Source organism: Delphinus delphis, chromosome 11 (genome assembly GCF_949987515.2).
Source record: "Delphinus delphis chromosome 11, mDelDel1.2, whole genome shotgun sequence".
Lineage (NCBI taxonomy): Eukaryota > Metazoa > Chordata > Mammalia > Artiodactyla > Delphinidae > Delphinus > Delphinus delphis.
In genome coordinates this window covers 22,392,555-22,410,451 of record NC_082693.1, presented here as the reverse complement: position 1 = coordinate 22,410,451, position 17,897 = coordinate 22,392,555, and the positions used below count along the sequence as shown (strand labels likewise).

Below are 17,897 nucleotides of genomic sequence, written 5' to 3'. Positions count from 1 at the left end.
AGGCTTTTCATCGAACTTTCCGCACCTCAGTTCCGGAAAGAGGTGCTCAGAGCTGAACAAGGAGAGGAAGTACCGCGCCCAGTAACTGGCAGCCGGTAGTTCAAGAGGTGGTGCAAATCACCATCGGGGAAGGAAGCTTCCGACTCCCTATGCCCGCTCTGGTCCCTGGATTGATTCCACTTACTCTGGTCTCAATCCCTCGCAGCCGTCAGCTGTGGCGGTTAGGACTCAAGCCTCGGCCAACGGGGACCTATGCACCCAGGGAAAGAGACTCCTCTTGCCTGTTCAGCTTCTTCAGCGAGCAGACGCAGAACCAAGCAGAGGCAGTGCAGGGGCGGCCTGGGGGAAACAGAGGGGCTCAGCCCCATCACTTGCCAACGGAAAACCTCCGTTCACCGCCTCCGACCAGCGCTCTCAGAGCGCTTCAACCTCGCGAGATTTCCCTCCTCGCGTAACCGTGGGGGCAGAGCCCAGCGATTTTTTTTGAGGCCTCTAGCTGACATGCGCGAGAGTTAGGGGCGGGCCTCCCCACTAATCCACGCTCAAGCTTTCTCTCGGCCTCTCGCAAAGTCTCGCGAATTTTGCTAGGGGAAACGGGCCTGGGTGGAGAGGCTGAGAAGGGGAGATCTGGTGGGCGGGCCTTGCGCTTAGGGGACCGTAGCACCGTTAGCCGGTGCTGTGGTTGGTACTTCGCTGTTGGGGACGCTCTCAGGTCGCCCGGATCAATTTTCCCAATGGGTGACTGGAAAATTAGGGGGTAGAAAATCTTGAGGGTCGGAGGCATTTTTTTCCTTGGCTCCGCCCTCTTCCTGTTAGAGACCTGGGCGTCTGGCCCGCAGAGGGGGAAGGGCAGCTTGGCGGGGCTGCAGAAGAGTGCTTTGCGCACGCGCCAGTACGAGTGTGTGAGTGTTTGTGTTCACGCGCAGGCGCGCGCGCTCCTGCATTTAGGAAGCCTGGGAAGGACCGGTGTGTTAGGAGATGAGCGGGGAAAGCATAGTCCCCTGTCTTTGGTACCAGACACTCCTGACTGAGCGCTGACCCTCCCCACCCAGCCAGCAGCCTTTTCCAGAGAGGCTGTGGTGCATAGCCTCTGTTCGTTTTCACTGCAGGACCAGGCACGAAAGTAAGCGAACCTCGATCCTGAGGTCTTCCTTATCCACTCACCTTGTACTCCCCCCCCCCCACCCCAGTTTCCAGCAGAGTGTGTCTAGGTTTCTCAAAGAAGAGTTTTGCGTGAAGGGGAAATGCATTGGAAAGCAGGAGAAGAAAATAGCTGGATTGTAAAAAGTCGGTTCGTTTTAATGAACACTTCTGCTGTGTTTACCCTGTGCTTTTCGAATGTGGATTGTCTATTCAGTGTAAGATTTTATTAGCGAAGCAAGGGAGTTCTTTCAAGAAAAAGTTTCAAAAGTTCCTCCTTCCCACCATGTGATGGTAGCACCTAAGTTTTTCTGTTCTACATGATGAATTACCGTGGTGTTTCAGAAGCTAAGGTGGAGAGTGTGAATTTGAGGTCCTTATCCTAATGCGAAGACCAGATATGCAGTTATCGTAGGAGATGTTTGTTATGTTTTGAGCTTACCTTTTGTTGTCACTCTTTCCAGTTCATTCTTTCTCCCCAATCCCCACCCTTTTTCAGAAGTCTTGAGATTTTTTTGGAGGGAAGCCCCCAAATGCTGACTTATATTACTTTAGGGGTTTATATTTGATTGATGTCAATTAGCAAGGATCATCAAAAGTGTGTTTGAAGGGTGTTTGTCGTTTATTTTGTTTGGTATTACGTAAGGGAAACCAATACGATTATTTGTAAAAATGTTTTCTTCTGGCAAATTTAAGTTCATTCCAAAAGCAAAAAATATCTGCATGTATTGTAATCTGCCTGTGTCTGGTAGAATGACAGGTGAATATGGTGTAGCTCGTCCCTTGAATTGTTACTTTCTGGTCATGACCTCATTAAATCTTGTCCTTTGTTCGATAAATTTCTTTGACTACTGATTATTCATGTTCCCTATCAAATCTTGAGGAAAAGACGCATTTGTTAGAAATAATTTAAGATATTAAATGTTACGTATAAGGTGTTTGGCTAATATATTTTATCCCTTACAGGTTAAAACAAAATGAAGATTTTTTCTGAATCTCATAAAACAGTATTTGTTGTGGATCACTGCCCTTACATGGCAGAATCATGCAGACAGCATGTCGAGTTTGATATGCTGGTGAAGAATAGGACCCAAGGAATCATCCCTTTGGCCCCTATATCTAAATCATTGTGGACTTGCTCAGTAGAATCTTCCATGGAATATTGTAGAATAATGTATGATATATTTCCTTTCAAAAAGCTGGTAAGTGTGAAGTACAAGTAAAATCATGATTTGGGGGATGTACTTGACTACTTTTTACACTTTTTATGTATGACTTTGCTTTAGATTTGACTTACAACTGTTTATTTACTACTTTAAAAGTGTAGTATATAGAACTCCCCTTTGGGGTTAATACATGTATTTAATTGGGGCCAACAACAATAATAACAGCTAACAATTATGGAGCACTTAACGTGTGCTTCATATTAACTCCTTTAACTCTTAACAGCAGTCCTATGAGGTAGCTACTGTAATTACTGGGACAGTATTCAAAGTGTATAAAACCAGAATGGAACAGACACTGACCACTGAGAACTGTTGTCAGCCGAAGCAGAAGGGATGTTGGCTGAAAGCACTTTGTCAGAATGTGTTGGTATGTTCCATCTGAATATCAGCCTTGTTTATTACTGCCTTGTTGGAGATGCAGAAACTGAGGTAGAGAGAAGCAATTTGCCCTGAGTCATGTAGCTAGTTAGAGGAAGAACCAGAATTTGAACCTGGCTGCTTACAGTTTTAGTGGAAGTGTCCTAAATTGCTGCGGGATTTGGCCATATTGTAAAGAATGCTCTTAAGAATGCTAAGGGGAAATTGTTTTTATCAGTAAGAAGAGAAATTGAAGATTGATAGAAACTCCAAGTGTGAAAATTATCTTCAGTTTTCAGAATCCCCACTGTTTTATTTTGGGAAAGTCATTTGGTTAAGCCACAAGTGGATGCTTTGCTTTCTGTCTCAGTTGGAGCAGCATAGGTTGGGACCTAGCCTGTTCATAGACCAGCACAGGCACAGCAGTAACAGTAAGGCTGAACACAGAGAGGCTAATATATATTATACATTCAGATATGTTCCAAATTAAAATATAAATTGTTTTAGTCCCTCTGTAAATTGTGTATCATGTAAGGTAAAAAAGTATATATGAGAGGAAGCATAATGTAGTGGTTTAGCACACAGGTTTCGGTTCAGGTCCTGGCATCGTTAGGCTACCGGCAGTGTGACCTTGATCATTTCGCTTCATCTCTCCAAGCCTCGGTTTCCTCCCATGTAAGCATAACTATGATTGTTGTAAGATTTCAGTGAGGTAATGTGAGTAAAGTGGCCAGTAAAATATGTTCCTGTCAGGTAAGTCTTAGGAGAAAAGGCTGCTTATCAAACTTACTGGGGAGGCAAAATGAGTATTACATGGATAATAGGAAAAAAGATCATGACTTAGATTATATAGTCCAGGGGAAAGAAGTAATCTCACCCTCCTCCCCAAAGGGAACATAGCCCTCATTTGATATATTTTCTAATGTATCCTTACTGTTATCATCTTACCTGATATATTTTGTTTGCATTTTACTTTAAAAAATTTTTTTAAGAAATTTGACAGATACAGTGGAAGAACTAGGATGCTTTTTATTTATTTATTTATTTATTTATTTATGGCTGTGTTGGGTCTTTGCTGCGCATGGGCTTTCTCTAGTTGTGGCAAGCAGGGGCTACTCTTTGTTGCCGTGCGCGAGCTTCTCATTGCGGTGGCTTCTCTTGTTGTGAAGCATGGGCTCTAGGCATGCGGGCTTCAGTATTTGTGGCACAAAGGCTCAGTAGTTGTGGCACACGGGCTCAGTTGCTCCGCAGCATGTGGGGTCTTCGCGGACCAGGGATCGAACCCTTGTCTCCTGCACTGGCAGGCGGATTCTTAACCACTGCGCCACCAGGGAAGTCCCTTTACTTTAAAATTTAGAATAAAGTGCAAATCCATTCTTTTAGCTTTCAATGCTCTAGGTTATATGGCCACTGCTTATTTTTCTGACCTTATCTCCTACCTCTCTGACCTTCACCCTTTTGAGGGTGTGCACCTAGAGGCCTTTGCATTTGCTGTTTGCTGTACCTGGAATTCTGTACCTCCAGCTCTTTCCCTGGCTGGTTTCTTTTGGTCATTTTGGATTTCCCTCAATTGCCACTTCTGTAGAGAGCCCTTCTCTGATCACCCAACCTAAAGAAGCTAAACAACTTCTGTTTCATAGCATTTATCACTCTCTGAAATTATGTTGTTCATTTATTTTTGTTTGTATTCTCCCTGCACTACCCTCTGTCTTACCACACCTCAGAATCCTGGCTTTCCCCACATTGTGAGCAACAGAACTGTTGTATTCATCACTGTATTCCCATATCCCTAGTGCTGAGAATAGCACCTGGCCTGTACTAGGCATTCGGTAACTATAAAATGATTGAATGAATCAATCAGCAAACCAGAGCTAGAGACTGCACTCTCTATTTATGTTTATGTTATATATAATATATTAAAAGGTATTTATAATAAAATAAATGTTTTAAATATGATGTGATTGAGAAGACTTGGAGTTGAATACTAATTATTTCTTTGAACTCTATTAGGTGAATTTCATTGTGAGTGACTCTGGAGCACATGTTTTAAATTCTTGGACTCAAGAAGACCAAAATTTGCAGGAGGTATGCTTAGATTTTGAACTGTGGCCATTTTTGAAAATTATCTGGACCTGATAATACTTTCTTAAAATATAATTAATGTTTTAAATAGGTATAGTATTTGCACATAGTTTTAAAACACCAACTAATACTAAAAGAAAAACAGCTGTCTGTCTTCCAGTCTTTCCCCACTTTCTAGAAGCAAGCTTTCAACTCTTTAGCTCATCTAGTATTTACTTCATATTTCTAAATAACATGTTTTTACTGCTATTTACAGAATTCTCAATTTAAACTTCATTTATCATTACTGTCGATGAGGATTTACCTTTTATACTTCCTCTCACCCATGCCACTCTCACTGCCTTCTTCCCTTCCCTGATTTTCTCAATATTATATCAGAAGTTTTGTTTAATTCAAAATTTCATGTTTACATTGTAATGTCTACATAAAGTGTTATCCACTGCTAAGCCAAGTGGCATATGTGATTATTTCCTTTGTTTTGTGTTTTATTAAGGTTTTATTGACATATAGTTGACATACAGTACTGTATAAGTTTAAGGTCTACAGCACAATGATTTGACTTCTGTGTTATTTCCTTTGTTGTACAACTTTTTGGTGTTCCTGGAATTTATCATTTCCTTTTTTTCTCCTTTAATATGCTTAGTTTTCTGAGAATCTATTGCTGCTTTTCCTCATATGTCTGTGAAACTTCCCAATATACTTATCATTAATGTATTAGAATTTTAGTAGTTTGATTTTCTTTTCCCCCCTTGAAAAACTTCTTGGAACGCAGTCTTGGGCTGCACTTTGAACTGGTTGCTTTCTACGCCTGGTGCACTGCTGTCATCCTCCTTGCTTTTTGTGTGTGTGTGTGTGTGTGTGTGTGTGTGTGTGTGTGTGTAATCTCTTGTTTTGGTAAAATATAACCTCCAGAATTCTTGTAACTTACCTTACAGTTTATTGATACTTGAGGTATAAAAATTTCAGATTGGAAATAATTTTCTCCTCAAAATTCTGAGGGCCTTACCCCACTGTTTTATAACTCCCAGTGTTACTGTGAAGTCCAGTATCATTTTTCTTCATAATTTCTCTCTGAAACCTTTTAGAATCTTTTCTTTCTCCCTTTATGTTCTGAAATTTCTCAATGATTGGCCTTGGTGTTGGTCTTTTCTCATTCATTGTGCTAGGCTTTATATTCTTCAGGAAAATTTCCCCTGTTGTTTCTTTGATAATGTTCTTGTCTTTGTGTTCTGTGTTTTTCTGGAATCCCTATGAATGGGATGTTGGACCTCCTGGATTAAATTCCTTATTCTTTTTCTCACTGATCCTCCCATTGTTGTTCCTTCTGGGCCTTTTACCTATTTCCTTTTAATCCTTATATGGAACTTTTTATTTGATCTTATTTTTAATTTCCAAGAACTTTTACTTACGCTCTAATTATGTCCATTTTTGTCATATCCTTTTCTTGTTTTATGGGTGTAATTTTTTAATCCAAAGGTATTAGTTTATTTGAAGTTTTCTTTTGATCTCCTTCTGTTTTCAGTGTTCTTTTCATGTTGAGGCTTTGCTTAAATGCCTACTGATATTTAGCTATGCAACCTTATTTAAAAGCAGGCCGCTAAAGAGCAGGTTAGAAGATCTGCATGTTGTGGAGTAGGTATTGCTGACTGGCCTTCATCGTGATTTATTTAATCTAGTTGTTTTCCCTGGGAGGCCTCCAGATGTCAGAATAGACAGATTGTCTCTCCGAGACTTCTCGGGGTCTCCAGAGAAGATCTTCCACTCTTCCACCTGCATGCTATAAACTTGGTTGTCAGCCTTCTGGGAGCCAGGGGAGAGGGTAGGTTCTACCATCCAGTAGGTGAACTTTCACTCAGTCTTTCTGTTTTTGGTCTAGTACTGTGCTGTCCAATATAGTAGCTACTAGCCATATGTAGCTACCATTAGCTATCAGATAGCTACTATTTAAATTTAAATTAATTAAAATTAAATGCAATTAAAAAATCCAGTTTCTCTGTAGCACTAGCCATGTTTTAAACGCTCAGTAGGCCGCATGTGGATAGTGGCTACTGTACAGCACAGTTATAGAACTTTTCCATCATCAGAGAAAGCTCTTTTGGGCAGCACTGGTCTAGTGTCTTCCCCTGACACTCCGCTGTGCTTTGTGGTATCCATGCTTGGTATCTCTCTGGTTCATTTCCTCCAAGGACTGTGATTCTGTATCTGGGGGGGTCAGGAAGAGAGAGTCACTTGCATGGGTAGGGTGTGAGTAAGATCGGGAGTCAAGTTGTTCCTTATACTGGCTTCAAGTCTTTCAGTTTTCAGTATCTTGCCTCATCCTTGCTTTATGTGGTACTTGATGCCTCCAGTTCCTGAACTTCTCCTGGATTCTGAAAGGCATATCATCTTGCCTTTTCCCTCTGTAGGTGCTTAGATTTCAGTTTATTCAGTCTTGCTAAGTCCATTACCATTCCTCCATCCATTTTCATACATTCTTGCTGACATCTCTTGATTGTTCTCTTGTCTCCTCCTCCATTCTCTTCATCTTTGTGGGTTTATGGGTTGTTTTTTTTTTTACCCCCTTTGGTGTTTCCTTTTTTTTTTTTTTTTTTTTTTAATGCGGTACACGGGCCTCTCACTGTCGTGGCCTCTCCTGTTGTGGAGCACAGGCTCCGGACGCACAGGCTCAGCAGCCATGGCTCACGGACCCAGCCGTTCCGCAGCATATGGGATCTTCCCAGACTGGGGCACGAACCCGTGTCCACCGCATCGGCAGGTGGACTCTCAACCACTGCGCCACCAGGGAAGCCCTGGTGTTTGCTTTTTTAAATTAAATTCCTTTACTACAGTTTTAGTGGAGTTTGAGGGAGCAGAAATAAACCCATGCTCAATTCATCAAGTTTATGCTTTTTAAACGTGTCTAAAGCTATTGAATTAGTGGTAGATTACGTTCTTTTCTGTCGTTTAGGTGGATAGAAGACTTCAGTCTATTAGGTCCTTCACTGATGAATATGAACATGAGAGACAGGCATTAGTGAAGTATTTGAATACATTATTTGAACTATTTCATGTTAAAATTTTTCTGTTAATGGATGCCCTTTAGTGGAAATAATCCCATGCAAATGTGTTTCAATGAAAATGTGTTTCTTACGATGTTTGGTCTTAAAATGTTGTGATTAATATTATAATATGTAAACATATCTAACCTTTTTTTCTTTTGAGGTAACTCACTGAAGGGGGACTTTTATTGGCTTGGCTTTGCATTTATATCACTCCAAAATGTTCTTTATTCTTTCATTGCTTGAAAAAATATTAAGGATTCCGTACATTCCCCCTGTACTATCTTTTTGAAATAGCATGTATTCTGCTTTGTTCTTTCAAGAGGTACTGTGAAAGAAGACTGAAGCTTCTCTAGTTGTGTATAAATAAAAATAAGTACAAATTTGAATAGATTTTCGTTACTGCACCTCTGCAGTGCAGTAAGAGGTATGCATTTAATAATGGGAGCTATACTGATGATACGAGAATTACTGCTTCCTTCTGCTTTCTGAAGGTGAAGGCATATTATATCACACGCATTGCTTTTAGATTATGAACAGAAGGGGAAACTCCAGGTGTGAAGGCAACTATATAGCAGATCCCTAATGTTTAAGATGATATAAAGTAATTGACATTTTGTATAAATTATGTATAATCTTGTTTGTGTAAACACATTTAATGTTTAGCTTTCGTTATCTGTGTCACACCTTTCTCTAATTATTGTGACTGATCATGAGAAGCAATTGAAGTAGATTGATTGAAGAATGTTTGGGCTGGAAAGATTGTAGACATCTTTTGCTTTGACTCCTTCCTTTTGCAGGTGAAGGAACTGAAGCCCACAGGTGCCAGAGGTAGTTTGACTTGCATACCTGGGTCCAGGACTCTTTCTGTTACAGCACGTGACTCTATCCTCTACATTGTAGATCTTATTACAAAAAATTTATCAGATTTCAGGAGTTTTGGTCTTGTTTTTGTTGGGTAAATTAAAGTTTGAAAGTATCATACTAATGTGGCACAGGTTCTATTATTAGTTTCACTTTCAGATTAGGAAAAAAGCTAGGAGAGTTAAACCAGGGTCACACAATATTAAAAGTCAGAGCCAGCATTTCAGTCCACAGTTACCTGACTCCAGAAGTTAAGCTTTCTGCTGCTTTCCCAGGACCACAACACCCCTGTCCTAAAAAGCTTTTTATTTTTTCTCCTATGTACCAGGGACTTTTTATAGTCCTATATATACAGTAATTTTTCTTTTATTTTTGATCACTTTTTATGAATAGGTAATACCTATGTTTTTAAAAAATAAATTTTACGTATATACTTGCATGTACACATATGTGTGTGTGTGTAAGTAAAAGCTAAGCCTTGAAAAATTTCCCACTCATCCCCTGTTCCAGTTAGTGTTGTGCTAGAGCCTGGTTATACCAACTTGGAAGAGCTGAGTGTGTGCATCTCCTATCAACTTTACATTCAGTGAAAGCTTGAAAGTAGCGATCATGGGAGTACTTAACCATAGATATTGGCAAACACTACAAATTAGGTTTATTTTTTCCCTTTGGAGAGCTGGTTTACCACCACATCACTATTTATCCCCACCACTATTAGTTTTTAATGGGTCCTTCCAACGTATCTTTATGCATATATAAAGCAAAGTCCTTACACTTTGTTCTTTTTTAAGAGTGTTTTAGCTGTTCTGTATCCCTTGTAATTCCATATGAATTTTAGAATCACCTTATCAATTTCTATCAATACAAAGAAGTCAGCTGGGATTCTGACAGGGATTATGTTTAATCTGTAGTTCAGTTTGGGTAATGTTGTCATCTTAACAATAGTAAGTATTCCAGTCCATGAACATAGGATGTTTTCTATTCATTTAGATCTTTAATTTCTTTCAACAGTATTTCATAGTTCTCAGAGTATAAAATCTGCATTTCCTTTATTAAATTTATTCCTAAGCATTTTATTCTTTTTGGTGCTATTATAAATGGAATTGTTTTCTTAATTTCATTTTTGGCTTGTTCTTTGCAAATGTACAGCAATACAATTGGTTTTTGTCTGTTGATCATGTATCCTGCAACCTTGCTTAACTTGCTTATTATTTCTAAAAAATTTCTAATGGATTCCTTAGGATTTTCTACATACAAGATCATGTCATCTGCAACATAGAGATAGTTTTACTTCTTCCTTTCCAATCTGAATTCCTTTTATTTCTTTTTCTTTCCTAATGCTTGGGCTAGAAGCTCTAGTATAGTATTGAATTGAAGTGGTGAGAGTGGATATCTTTCTGTTTCTGATCTTAGAGGGAACACATCTAGTTTTCACTATTAAGCATGATATTATGTATAGGTTTTTCATAGGTGCCTTTTATCTGCTTGAGGAAGTTCCCTTCTGTTTCTAGTTTGTTGAGTGTTTTTTATCATGAAAGGGTTTTAGATTTTTGTCAAATGCTTTTTCTGTATTTATGGGGATGATCATGTGATTTTTAAAAATTCCATTGATATCGTTTGCATTAATTAATTTTTAGACGTTAAATCAACTTTGTGTTCCTGGGATAAGTCCAACTTGGTCATGGTATATAATTCTTTTTATATGTTCTGGATTCAGTTTGCTAGTATTTTGTTGAGGATATTTGTATCCATATTTATAAGATACATTGGTCTGTAGTTTCATTTTCTTGTGATGCCTTTGTCTGACTTGTGCTTATTCTTGTCAACATGATTGTTTTCCCTTTTACTTAGCTGATGGCAGCGTTAGCTGCTGTTGGGCCTCCTAATCCACGGGCAGATCCAGAATGCTGCAGTATTCTGCATGGTCTTGTTGCAGCAGTGGAAACCCTCTGTAAAATTACCGAATACCAACATGAGGCTCGTACTCTACTAATGGAGAATGCAGAACGTGTTGGAAATAGAGGACGAATAATTTGCATTACTAATGCAAAAAGGTGAGCCATTAATCACAGTAATTCTTTCACTGAGGGAATTTTAATATCCTATTGTAGTTTTTATTTAAAAAAAGCAGGGGCAACATGTTAGCATTTAAGGATATCACATGTGGCCTTTCTAATATCGAAACCGTGTTTATCCAGTTCTAAAATATCCAGTTCATCTTACTGAAAACTGTTTAGATTGTTATCACGTAGGTCGATTTGACTTTTTTTCCTCACTAGTTTTTCATTCAATTGGTTGTTTAGTATTGTAAATGAGCACACTACAGACAGTCCTTATTGAAGTAATTTTAAGTGCCTGTAACAAGATACTACAGCTGAATAGTGTGTTTAATTTTTTCTCTTACTATTTATTTATTTAAGTTGGTTTTATCTTTTTTATGCCATAGTGATAGTCATGTGCGAATGCTTGAGGACTGTGTCCAGGAAACAATTCATGAACATAACAAGCTTGCTGCAAATTCAGATCAGTGAGTATAATCCATAAATGGAATAAATATTCCATTTTATAGTCATATTTACTTCATTATAATTATTCCAATAATTTTAATGATAATTGGTACCATTCCCTTGAATTCTCTACTGGCTCTACAAATTAGTCAAAAATGTATGTTCGATCAGAAACTTCTTGTCCCATTTTCCCTTTAAGTTTAAAATTTTACTTTTTGCTCACAGAAAAGGTGAGCAGAAGGATAAAATAATACATGAATTTATAACGCATATTTTTTTGATGGCTTGTTCTCATACTCTGTATTACAAATCTATAAAATGAGCAAATCATTGGTAGCATTATTCAGTATGTACCAAGCAAAACATAACTAATTATATTGTCTGAATTTTTTAAAAAGAAAAAAGCCACTAAAGATATGTTTGGGGCAATTGCTGTGAGGAGTCTGTATTAGATTGAGCTACTATTAATTTTCTAGGTGGAGTACTGTTATCATCAACAAGTAGGATTATTCTCACTAGGAGAAGGAAGCATGCTGAGGTATTTAGGAATGAAGTATCATTTCCTCTGCAACTACTCTCAAATGACTTAGTAAAAAAAAATAAATGTACATCTATTTAGGCATTTATAGTGAAAACAAATGTAGCTAACAGCTAATTAGCTAATCTATGTTAAGGATATATGGGTGTTCATTGAATAGTACTTTTCTTTCAATTTTTCTGTAGGTTTGGAAATTTTAAAATAAGAAGTTGGCTCACAGATATAGAGAACAAACTAGTAGTTACCAGTGGAGAGAGGGAAGGGGAGAGGGGCAAGATAGGGGTAAGGATTAAGAGATACAAACTACCATGTATAAAATAAATAAGCTATAAGGATATATTGTACAACATGGGGAATATAGCCAGTATTTTATAGTAACTATAAATGGAGTATAACCTTTAAAAATTGTGAATCACTGTCGTATGTCTGAAACTTTTATTATTGTACATCAGCTGTATCTCAATTTAAAAAAAGAAATAAAATAGAGGGGGCAAAAAATAAATAAAATAAAAAGTTGGGGGTAACTTTTTAGTATTACAAATTCTGTATTCTTGGAAATAACCAATTATAGGTAATATAATTTGTTCTTGAAAAACACTAGTAAAAGGGAAATTAATACACAATATATTCATTTTCTCTGTGGCAGTTATCTATTGAAAATTATACCAGAGTATAAGAATTTTCTCTTTATTTTATCCTTCGAATACACAAAATGATCATTTTTGCATTTCAATTAAACTCATAAATTATTCATTAAATGTTCATACAAGTACAGCAGTTATACAGTCTTTCTGAATATTTAGCTTTTATGTTAACTGTGGTATCTGATTATAGAGACACACTGTTTTAGTATATAAAACTTTTTATAGTTTACCTGCCTGAATTCTTTACGTAGTATATAGTCTTATATTCTAAGTGAAAAGTTTCTCTTTAAGTCTCATGCAGATTCAGAAGTGTGAGCTAGTCTTGATCCATACCTACCCAGTTGGTGAAGACAGCCTTGTATCTGATCGTCCTAAAAAAGAGGTAAGTGCAGAAGTAATGGAAGAAGAGATCATTGTTAATTATTAATAATAAATGCTGAGAAGGTTTAGCATAAGAATGATCAGGTTGCCAACATTTTCTGATACAAAAATATTTAGAGTTTTGAAAGCAACCTGTATGGCAAAGTACCTAGATTAGTGCTTTATGTTATAATTGTAGATTTTGAAAGTATTTTGTTTTGTTTGCCTGTTGATGTTTATTTTAAATAACTGTGTTCTCAAACCATACACAATTTGTATCGTTCCTCAAATTTCAGTTACTGTAATGGATTTCAATTGCTTTAATGACTTCTTACTCTGTAGAACTGTTTTTCTTCTCATTAGGAAAACAATACACTCTTTAATCAAAATACACTCCTATAACAAAGAAATTAACTTTACCTATCCAGAGGGGTAAAAGACTAATTTCCAACCTTGGTTTTACTTTTCAAATAAATTTGAACAATTTTAAAGGAAGAGATGAGTCTGTTGATTGTTAAGTGGATTCACATCACATAATATTCTCCATTGGTGGTCTGTGTTTAGAAATAGAGATATGTGTGTTTGTATAACTATATTAAATGTGTATGTTCTTATTTTTGTTTTTTTTAGTTAGCATTACTTAATATAAACGTGAAGTATTAACTTAGATAATGTTTTTTTTAATAGCTGATTTCTTTTTTAGGTCATTATCTTTATCATTGTGTTTTATGTGGTTTCCAGTGTAAGCCCATTTTTTGTTAACTTTTTTCTGACTCTTGGTGACATAACATTATATTGGCTTTACTTTGAGATAAGTAAATAATTTACTTACAATAAATACTATTACCCTGGAATGAGTAAAATTTTGTTGCCTTGTTATAAGTAACTTTTGGCTGCCTTATACATTTCTTGGTGACAAAATATGATGATTGTAGTGATTTTCATTCTTCGTAATAAGTAGTAGTATCTGCAGAGGTTTGTCCTCTCCACAAAATTAATTATTTTTTCTACCGTATTTCTGTGGGACACTTCAAATCAATTTTGCATATAGATAAATAGAAGTAAAAATTATAAATTAAAATATAGATTTAAATCAAAGACTATTCTACGCTAAGTTTCAAGAGGACAGGGATTTCGCCTGTTCACTGCTGTATCCTCCAGTAGCTCACACAGCTTCTGGTAATTTATACAGTAAGTTCTCTTTAATACCTATCGTTGAATGAGTGAATGTATAAAAATGTATTACTAAAATAATGATTACGGTTAATTTATGGACCTTTTCCCCCCTAAATTCTCACAAGTAAAAGTACTTAATTTTCATGGGTTGAAGTAAAATATTTAGCACTAAGTTAAAATGTTTAAAGTTTTGTGGGGTTTTTTTTTCATACCTTTCTATAGTTGTCCCCCGTTTTAACCAGCGAAGTTCATAGTGTTCGTGCAGGACGGCATCTTGCTACCAAATTAAATATTTTAGTACAGCAGCATTTCGACTTGGCTTCAACTACTATTACAAATATTCCAATGAAGGTAGGCAGTTCTTTTTCTTGCTGTTTTGAAAGCCCTGCTTTGCATTTTAAATATTTGATATGTATTATTTATTTTAATGAACCTTAACTTTTTCTTCCCATATCATATTTTCTGTTTTGCTAGCACACATTCAGTGTCTTTGACCAGGTTAGTAAATAATGAAAAGCAACAAGAAAGGATCACAGAACAAAGTGCTGTATTTTTTTTTTCCTAATAAGAACATTCTGTATCAGCTTTTTTGTTTTTAATTTTGTTCTCATTACTTTCATCAAAATATAATTTCTATCTGAAATGATTACTTTTTCTGTGATTCTTTTCCTGACAGTTGTTATTAGATTTTACTCACTTTGTGTGTTCTAGTAGATCTTTTCTTTCTTATATTTTTGTTCTTGCCTACCCAGTATAAAGGTGTTTGTAACTAATAGGTCTAACTAGGGAAAAATAGTTTATAGTTTTAAACAAGTTTATGATTCTAGCTGAAAAACATATGAGTCTTATGATTTTACTAATGGATTTTCTTAGGAATCTGTTACTGTCTTGTCATTTTCATTATGTTATTTAGTTGTCTAAGACCAGCACAATATCTGGGCCATAGAAAGCTTCAAATGAATTTTTACTGAGGGGAGTTACATTTAATTGTATTGATTATATTTACAAATATAAAGTAGCCAGTATATCTAAAAATTTAAATTAGCTTTCTTATAAGTCCAGTTTCATTTTTTTTGCCACCATATGATGAAAACTAAATTGCGTGAGAAATGTAATCTTTTCATTATTGATTTCCTCCTTATACCACTGGCTGGCTCTTTAATAGAAATTATAGCCTTAACTAGTAGAACAGTTTAGGTGAGGCAGCAGTGAACAACTAAAATAGCATGATAGACGTATTTTAATATAATTTCATGAGTTATAAGAAAAATACTCTGAGGGTGACAGATACCTTGCTTTTTAAATTTGACCATATTTGTGTGCTACTGGTGTGACTCCTCAGTCTTTGTCTTTTTCTTGTAAATAGATAATACTGAAGTTTCTATTTACTGTTTAGTGAGGACAAGTTACTAAACTTGTTTATTAGTCTGTATTTGCTATTTTATATAATTGGTGCTTGCTAATTTACTATAGGTATTTAAAGATGCTATTTCCTCCTTCAATCAACTATTTTACATTGAGTAAACTATTTCAATTACATCATATTTGTGTACAAAAAGTATTGGCAGGACAATGCATTCAGAGTAAAAAAAATTCTAAAATTTCTAGATGAACCATCTATGTTAATTCTGACATAACATAAGAAAAATCACTACTTTATTACTGATACGTAGCCAGTAGTTTTTTAATATAGTTTATATTGCTGTGGAAAATTATTGCATCTTTAAATAGATTAATTACTGAGCAAACTATCCCCTTATTATAGCTAATTATTGTTGGGTATATTTGATCTCACTTTAAGCAAAATGAATAATTACTTCATTGTTTTAAAAACAAAACCAAGTTATTTTAAATTTTGCTTTAAGGAAGAACAACATGCTAACACATCTGCCAATTACGATGTGGAGCTACTTCATCACAAAGATGCACATGTAGATTTTCTGAAAAGTGGTAAGTAAGAGACGTTGGAAAATACTATTTTGTAAGATCTAACATATGAAAGCATACTAACAGCTTTGAGAAGTTCTTGAGTAAATAAACCTGATTGACTTTAGTTCATCCCCTTCCAAACTTACCTGACAATATCACCCATTAATGGCCGTGGAACTAGTGTTCTATTGAATTTACTTTGGGAAAGACTAGGCTAATGGAACAAATACAGACATACCTCATTTCATCATGCTTTGCTTTACTGTGCTTCACGGATGTTGCGTTCTTTTACAAATTGAATGTTTGTGGCAACCTGGGTTGAGCAAATCTTTGGCGACATCTTTTCAATAGCACTTGCTCACTTCATGTCTCTGTGTCACATTTTGGTAATTCTCACAGTACGTCAAACTTTTTCATCATTATTTTTCTTATGGTGATCTGTGATCAATGATCTTTGATGTTGCTCTTGTAAATTGTTTTGGGGTTCCACAAACTGTACAGATATAAGACAGAGAACTTATTCCATAAATGTTGTGTGTGTTCTCACTGCTCCACTGACTGGTTATTCCCCATCTCTTTCCCTCTCCTTGGGCCTCCCTATTCCCTGGGACACAACAGTATTGAAATTAGTCCAGTTAATAACCCTGCAGTGGCCTCTAAGAAAGGAAGAGTTGCACATCTCTTACTTTATTTTTTTTTTCATGGAAAGGCATTTTATTTTAAATATAGCAGTGTGTACATGTCAATCCCAAACTCCCAATCTATCCCTCCCCCCTCCCTTCCCCCCTGGCAACCATAAGTTCATTCTCTATGTTTGTGAGTCTGTTTCTGTTTTGTAAATAAGTTCATTTGTATCATTTTTTTAGATTCCACATATAAGTGATATCATATGATATTCATTTTTCTCTGTCTCACTTCACTTAGTATGGTAATCTCCGTGTCCATCCATGTTGCTGCAAATGGCATTATTTCATTCTTTTTAATGGCTGAGTAATATTCCATGGTATATATGTACCACATCTCTTTATCCATTCTTCTGTCACTGGACATTTAGGTTGCTTCCATGTCTTGGCTATTGTAAACAGTGCTGCAGTGAACATTGGAGTGCATTTATCCTTTCGAACCATGGTTTTCTCTGGATATGTGCCCAAGAGTGGAATTGCTGGATCATATAGTAGCTCTATTTTTAGTTCTTTAAGGAACCTCCATACTGTTCTCCATAGTGGCTGTATCAATTCACATGTCTACCAACAGTGCAAGAGGGTTTCCTTTTCTCCACACCCTCTCCAGCATTTATTGTTTGCAGATTTTTTGATGATGGCCATTCTGACCAGTGTGAGGTGATATCTCATTGCAGTTTTGATTTGCATTTCTCTAGTAATTAGTGATGTTGAGCATCTTTTCATATGCCTGTTGGCCAGCTGAAGCTATGTCTTCTTTGGAGAAATGTCTCTAGGTCTTCTGCCCATTTTTTGATTGGGTTGTTTTTTTTTGATATTGAGCTGCATGAGCTGTTTGTAAATTTTGGAGACTAATCCCTTGTTGGGTCGCATTATTTGCAAATATTTTCTCCCATTCTGTTGGTTGTCTTTTCGTTTTGTTTATGGTTTCCTTTGCTGTGAAATGTCTCTCACTTTAAATCAAAAGTTAGAAATGATTAAGCTTAGTGAGGATGGCATGTTGAAAAGCCAGGATAGACTGAAAGCGAGGCCTCTTGCACCAAACAGTTAGCCAAGTTGTGAATGCAAAGGAAAAATTCTTGAAGGAAATTAAAAGTGCTACTTCAGTGAACACACAAATGATAAGAGAGTGAAACAGCCTTATTGCTGATATAGAGGAAGTTATAGTGGTCTGGGTAGAAGATCAAAGCAGCCACAACATTCCCTCAAGCCAAAGCCTCATCTACAACAAGGCCCTAACTCTCTTCAATTCTGTGAAGGCTGAAGGAGGTGAGGAAGGTACAGAAGAAAAGTTTGAAGCCAGCAGAGGATGGTTCATGATGTTTAAGGAAAGAAACTGTCTCCATAATATACAAG

The 17,897-nt window shown here is 36.5% G+C and overlaps 2 protein-coding genes across 9 annotated transcripts in view; one reads left to right on the top strand and one right to left on the bottom strand.

Moving 5' to 3' along the window:
- Positions 1–416, bottom strand: part of FGFR1OP2 (FGFR1 oncogene partner 2) — a 32,870-nt gene extending 32,454 nt beyond the window's left edge. For all 6 annotated transcript variants that reach the window (XR_009521172.1, XM_060024479.1, XM_060024478.1 and 3 more), the window contains exon 1: positions 185–416. The gene's annotated coding sequence lies outside the window, so the exon portion shown is untranslated. The remainder of the gene's footprint in view (positions 1–184) is intronic.
- Positions 417–691: 275 nt separating this feature from the next.
- INTS13 (integrator complex subunit 13) overlaps positions 692–17,897 on the top strand; it is a 33,854-nt gene continuing 16,648 nt past the window's right edge. For 2 of the 3 annotated variants that reach the window (XM_060024475.1, XM_060024474.1), the window contains exons 1-8: positions 692–1,123; positions 2,107–2,342; positions 4,734–4,808; positions 10,559–10,761; positions 11,154–11,234; positions 12,688–12,778; positions 14,155–14,283; positions 15,798–15,882. In XM_060024475.1, coding sequence (XP_059880458.1) covers positions 2,118–2,342; positions 4,734–4,808; positions 10,559–10,761; positions 11,154–11,234; positions 12,688–12,778; positions 14,155–14,283; positions 15,798–15,882 — 889 coding nt within the window. In that variant the 5' untranslated portion in view covers positions 692–1,123; positions 2,107–2,117. Of the gene's footprint in view, positions 1,124–2,106; positions 2,343–4,733; positions 4,809–8,625; positions 8,644–10,558; positions 10,762–11,153; positions 11,235–12,687; positions 12,779–14,154; positions 14,284–15,797; positions 15,883–17,897 lie in introns of those variants that run through there. The other variant, XM_060024476.1, reaches the window with a different exon arrangement.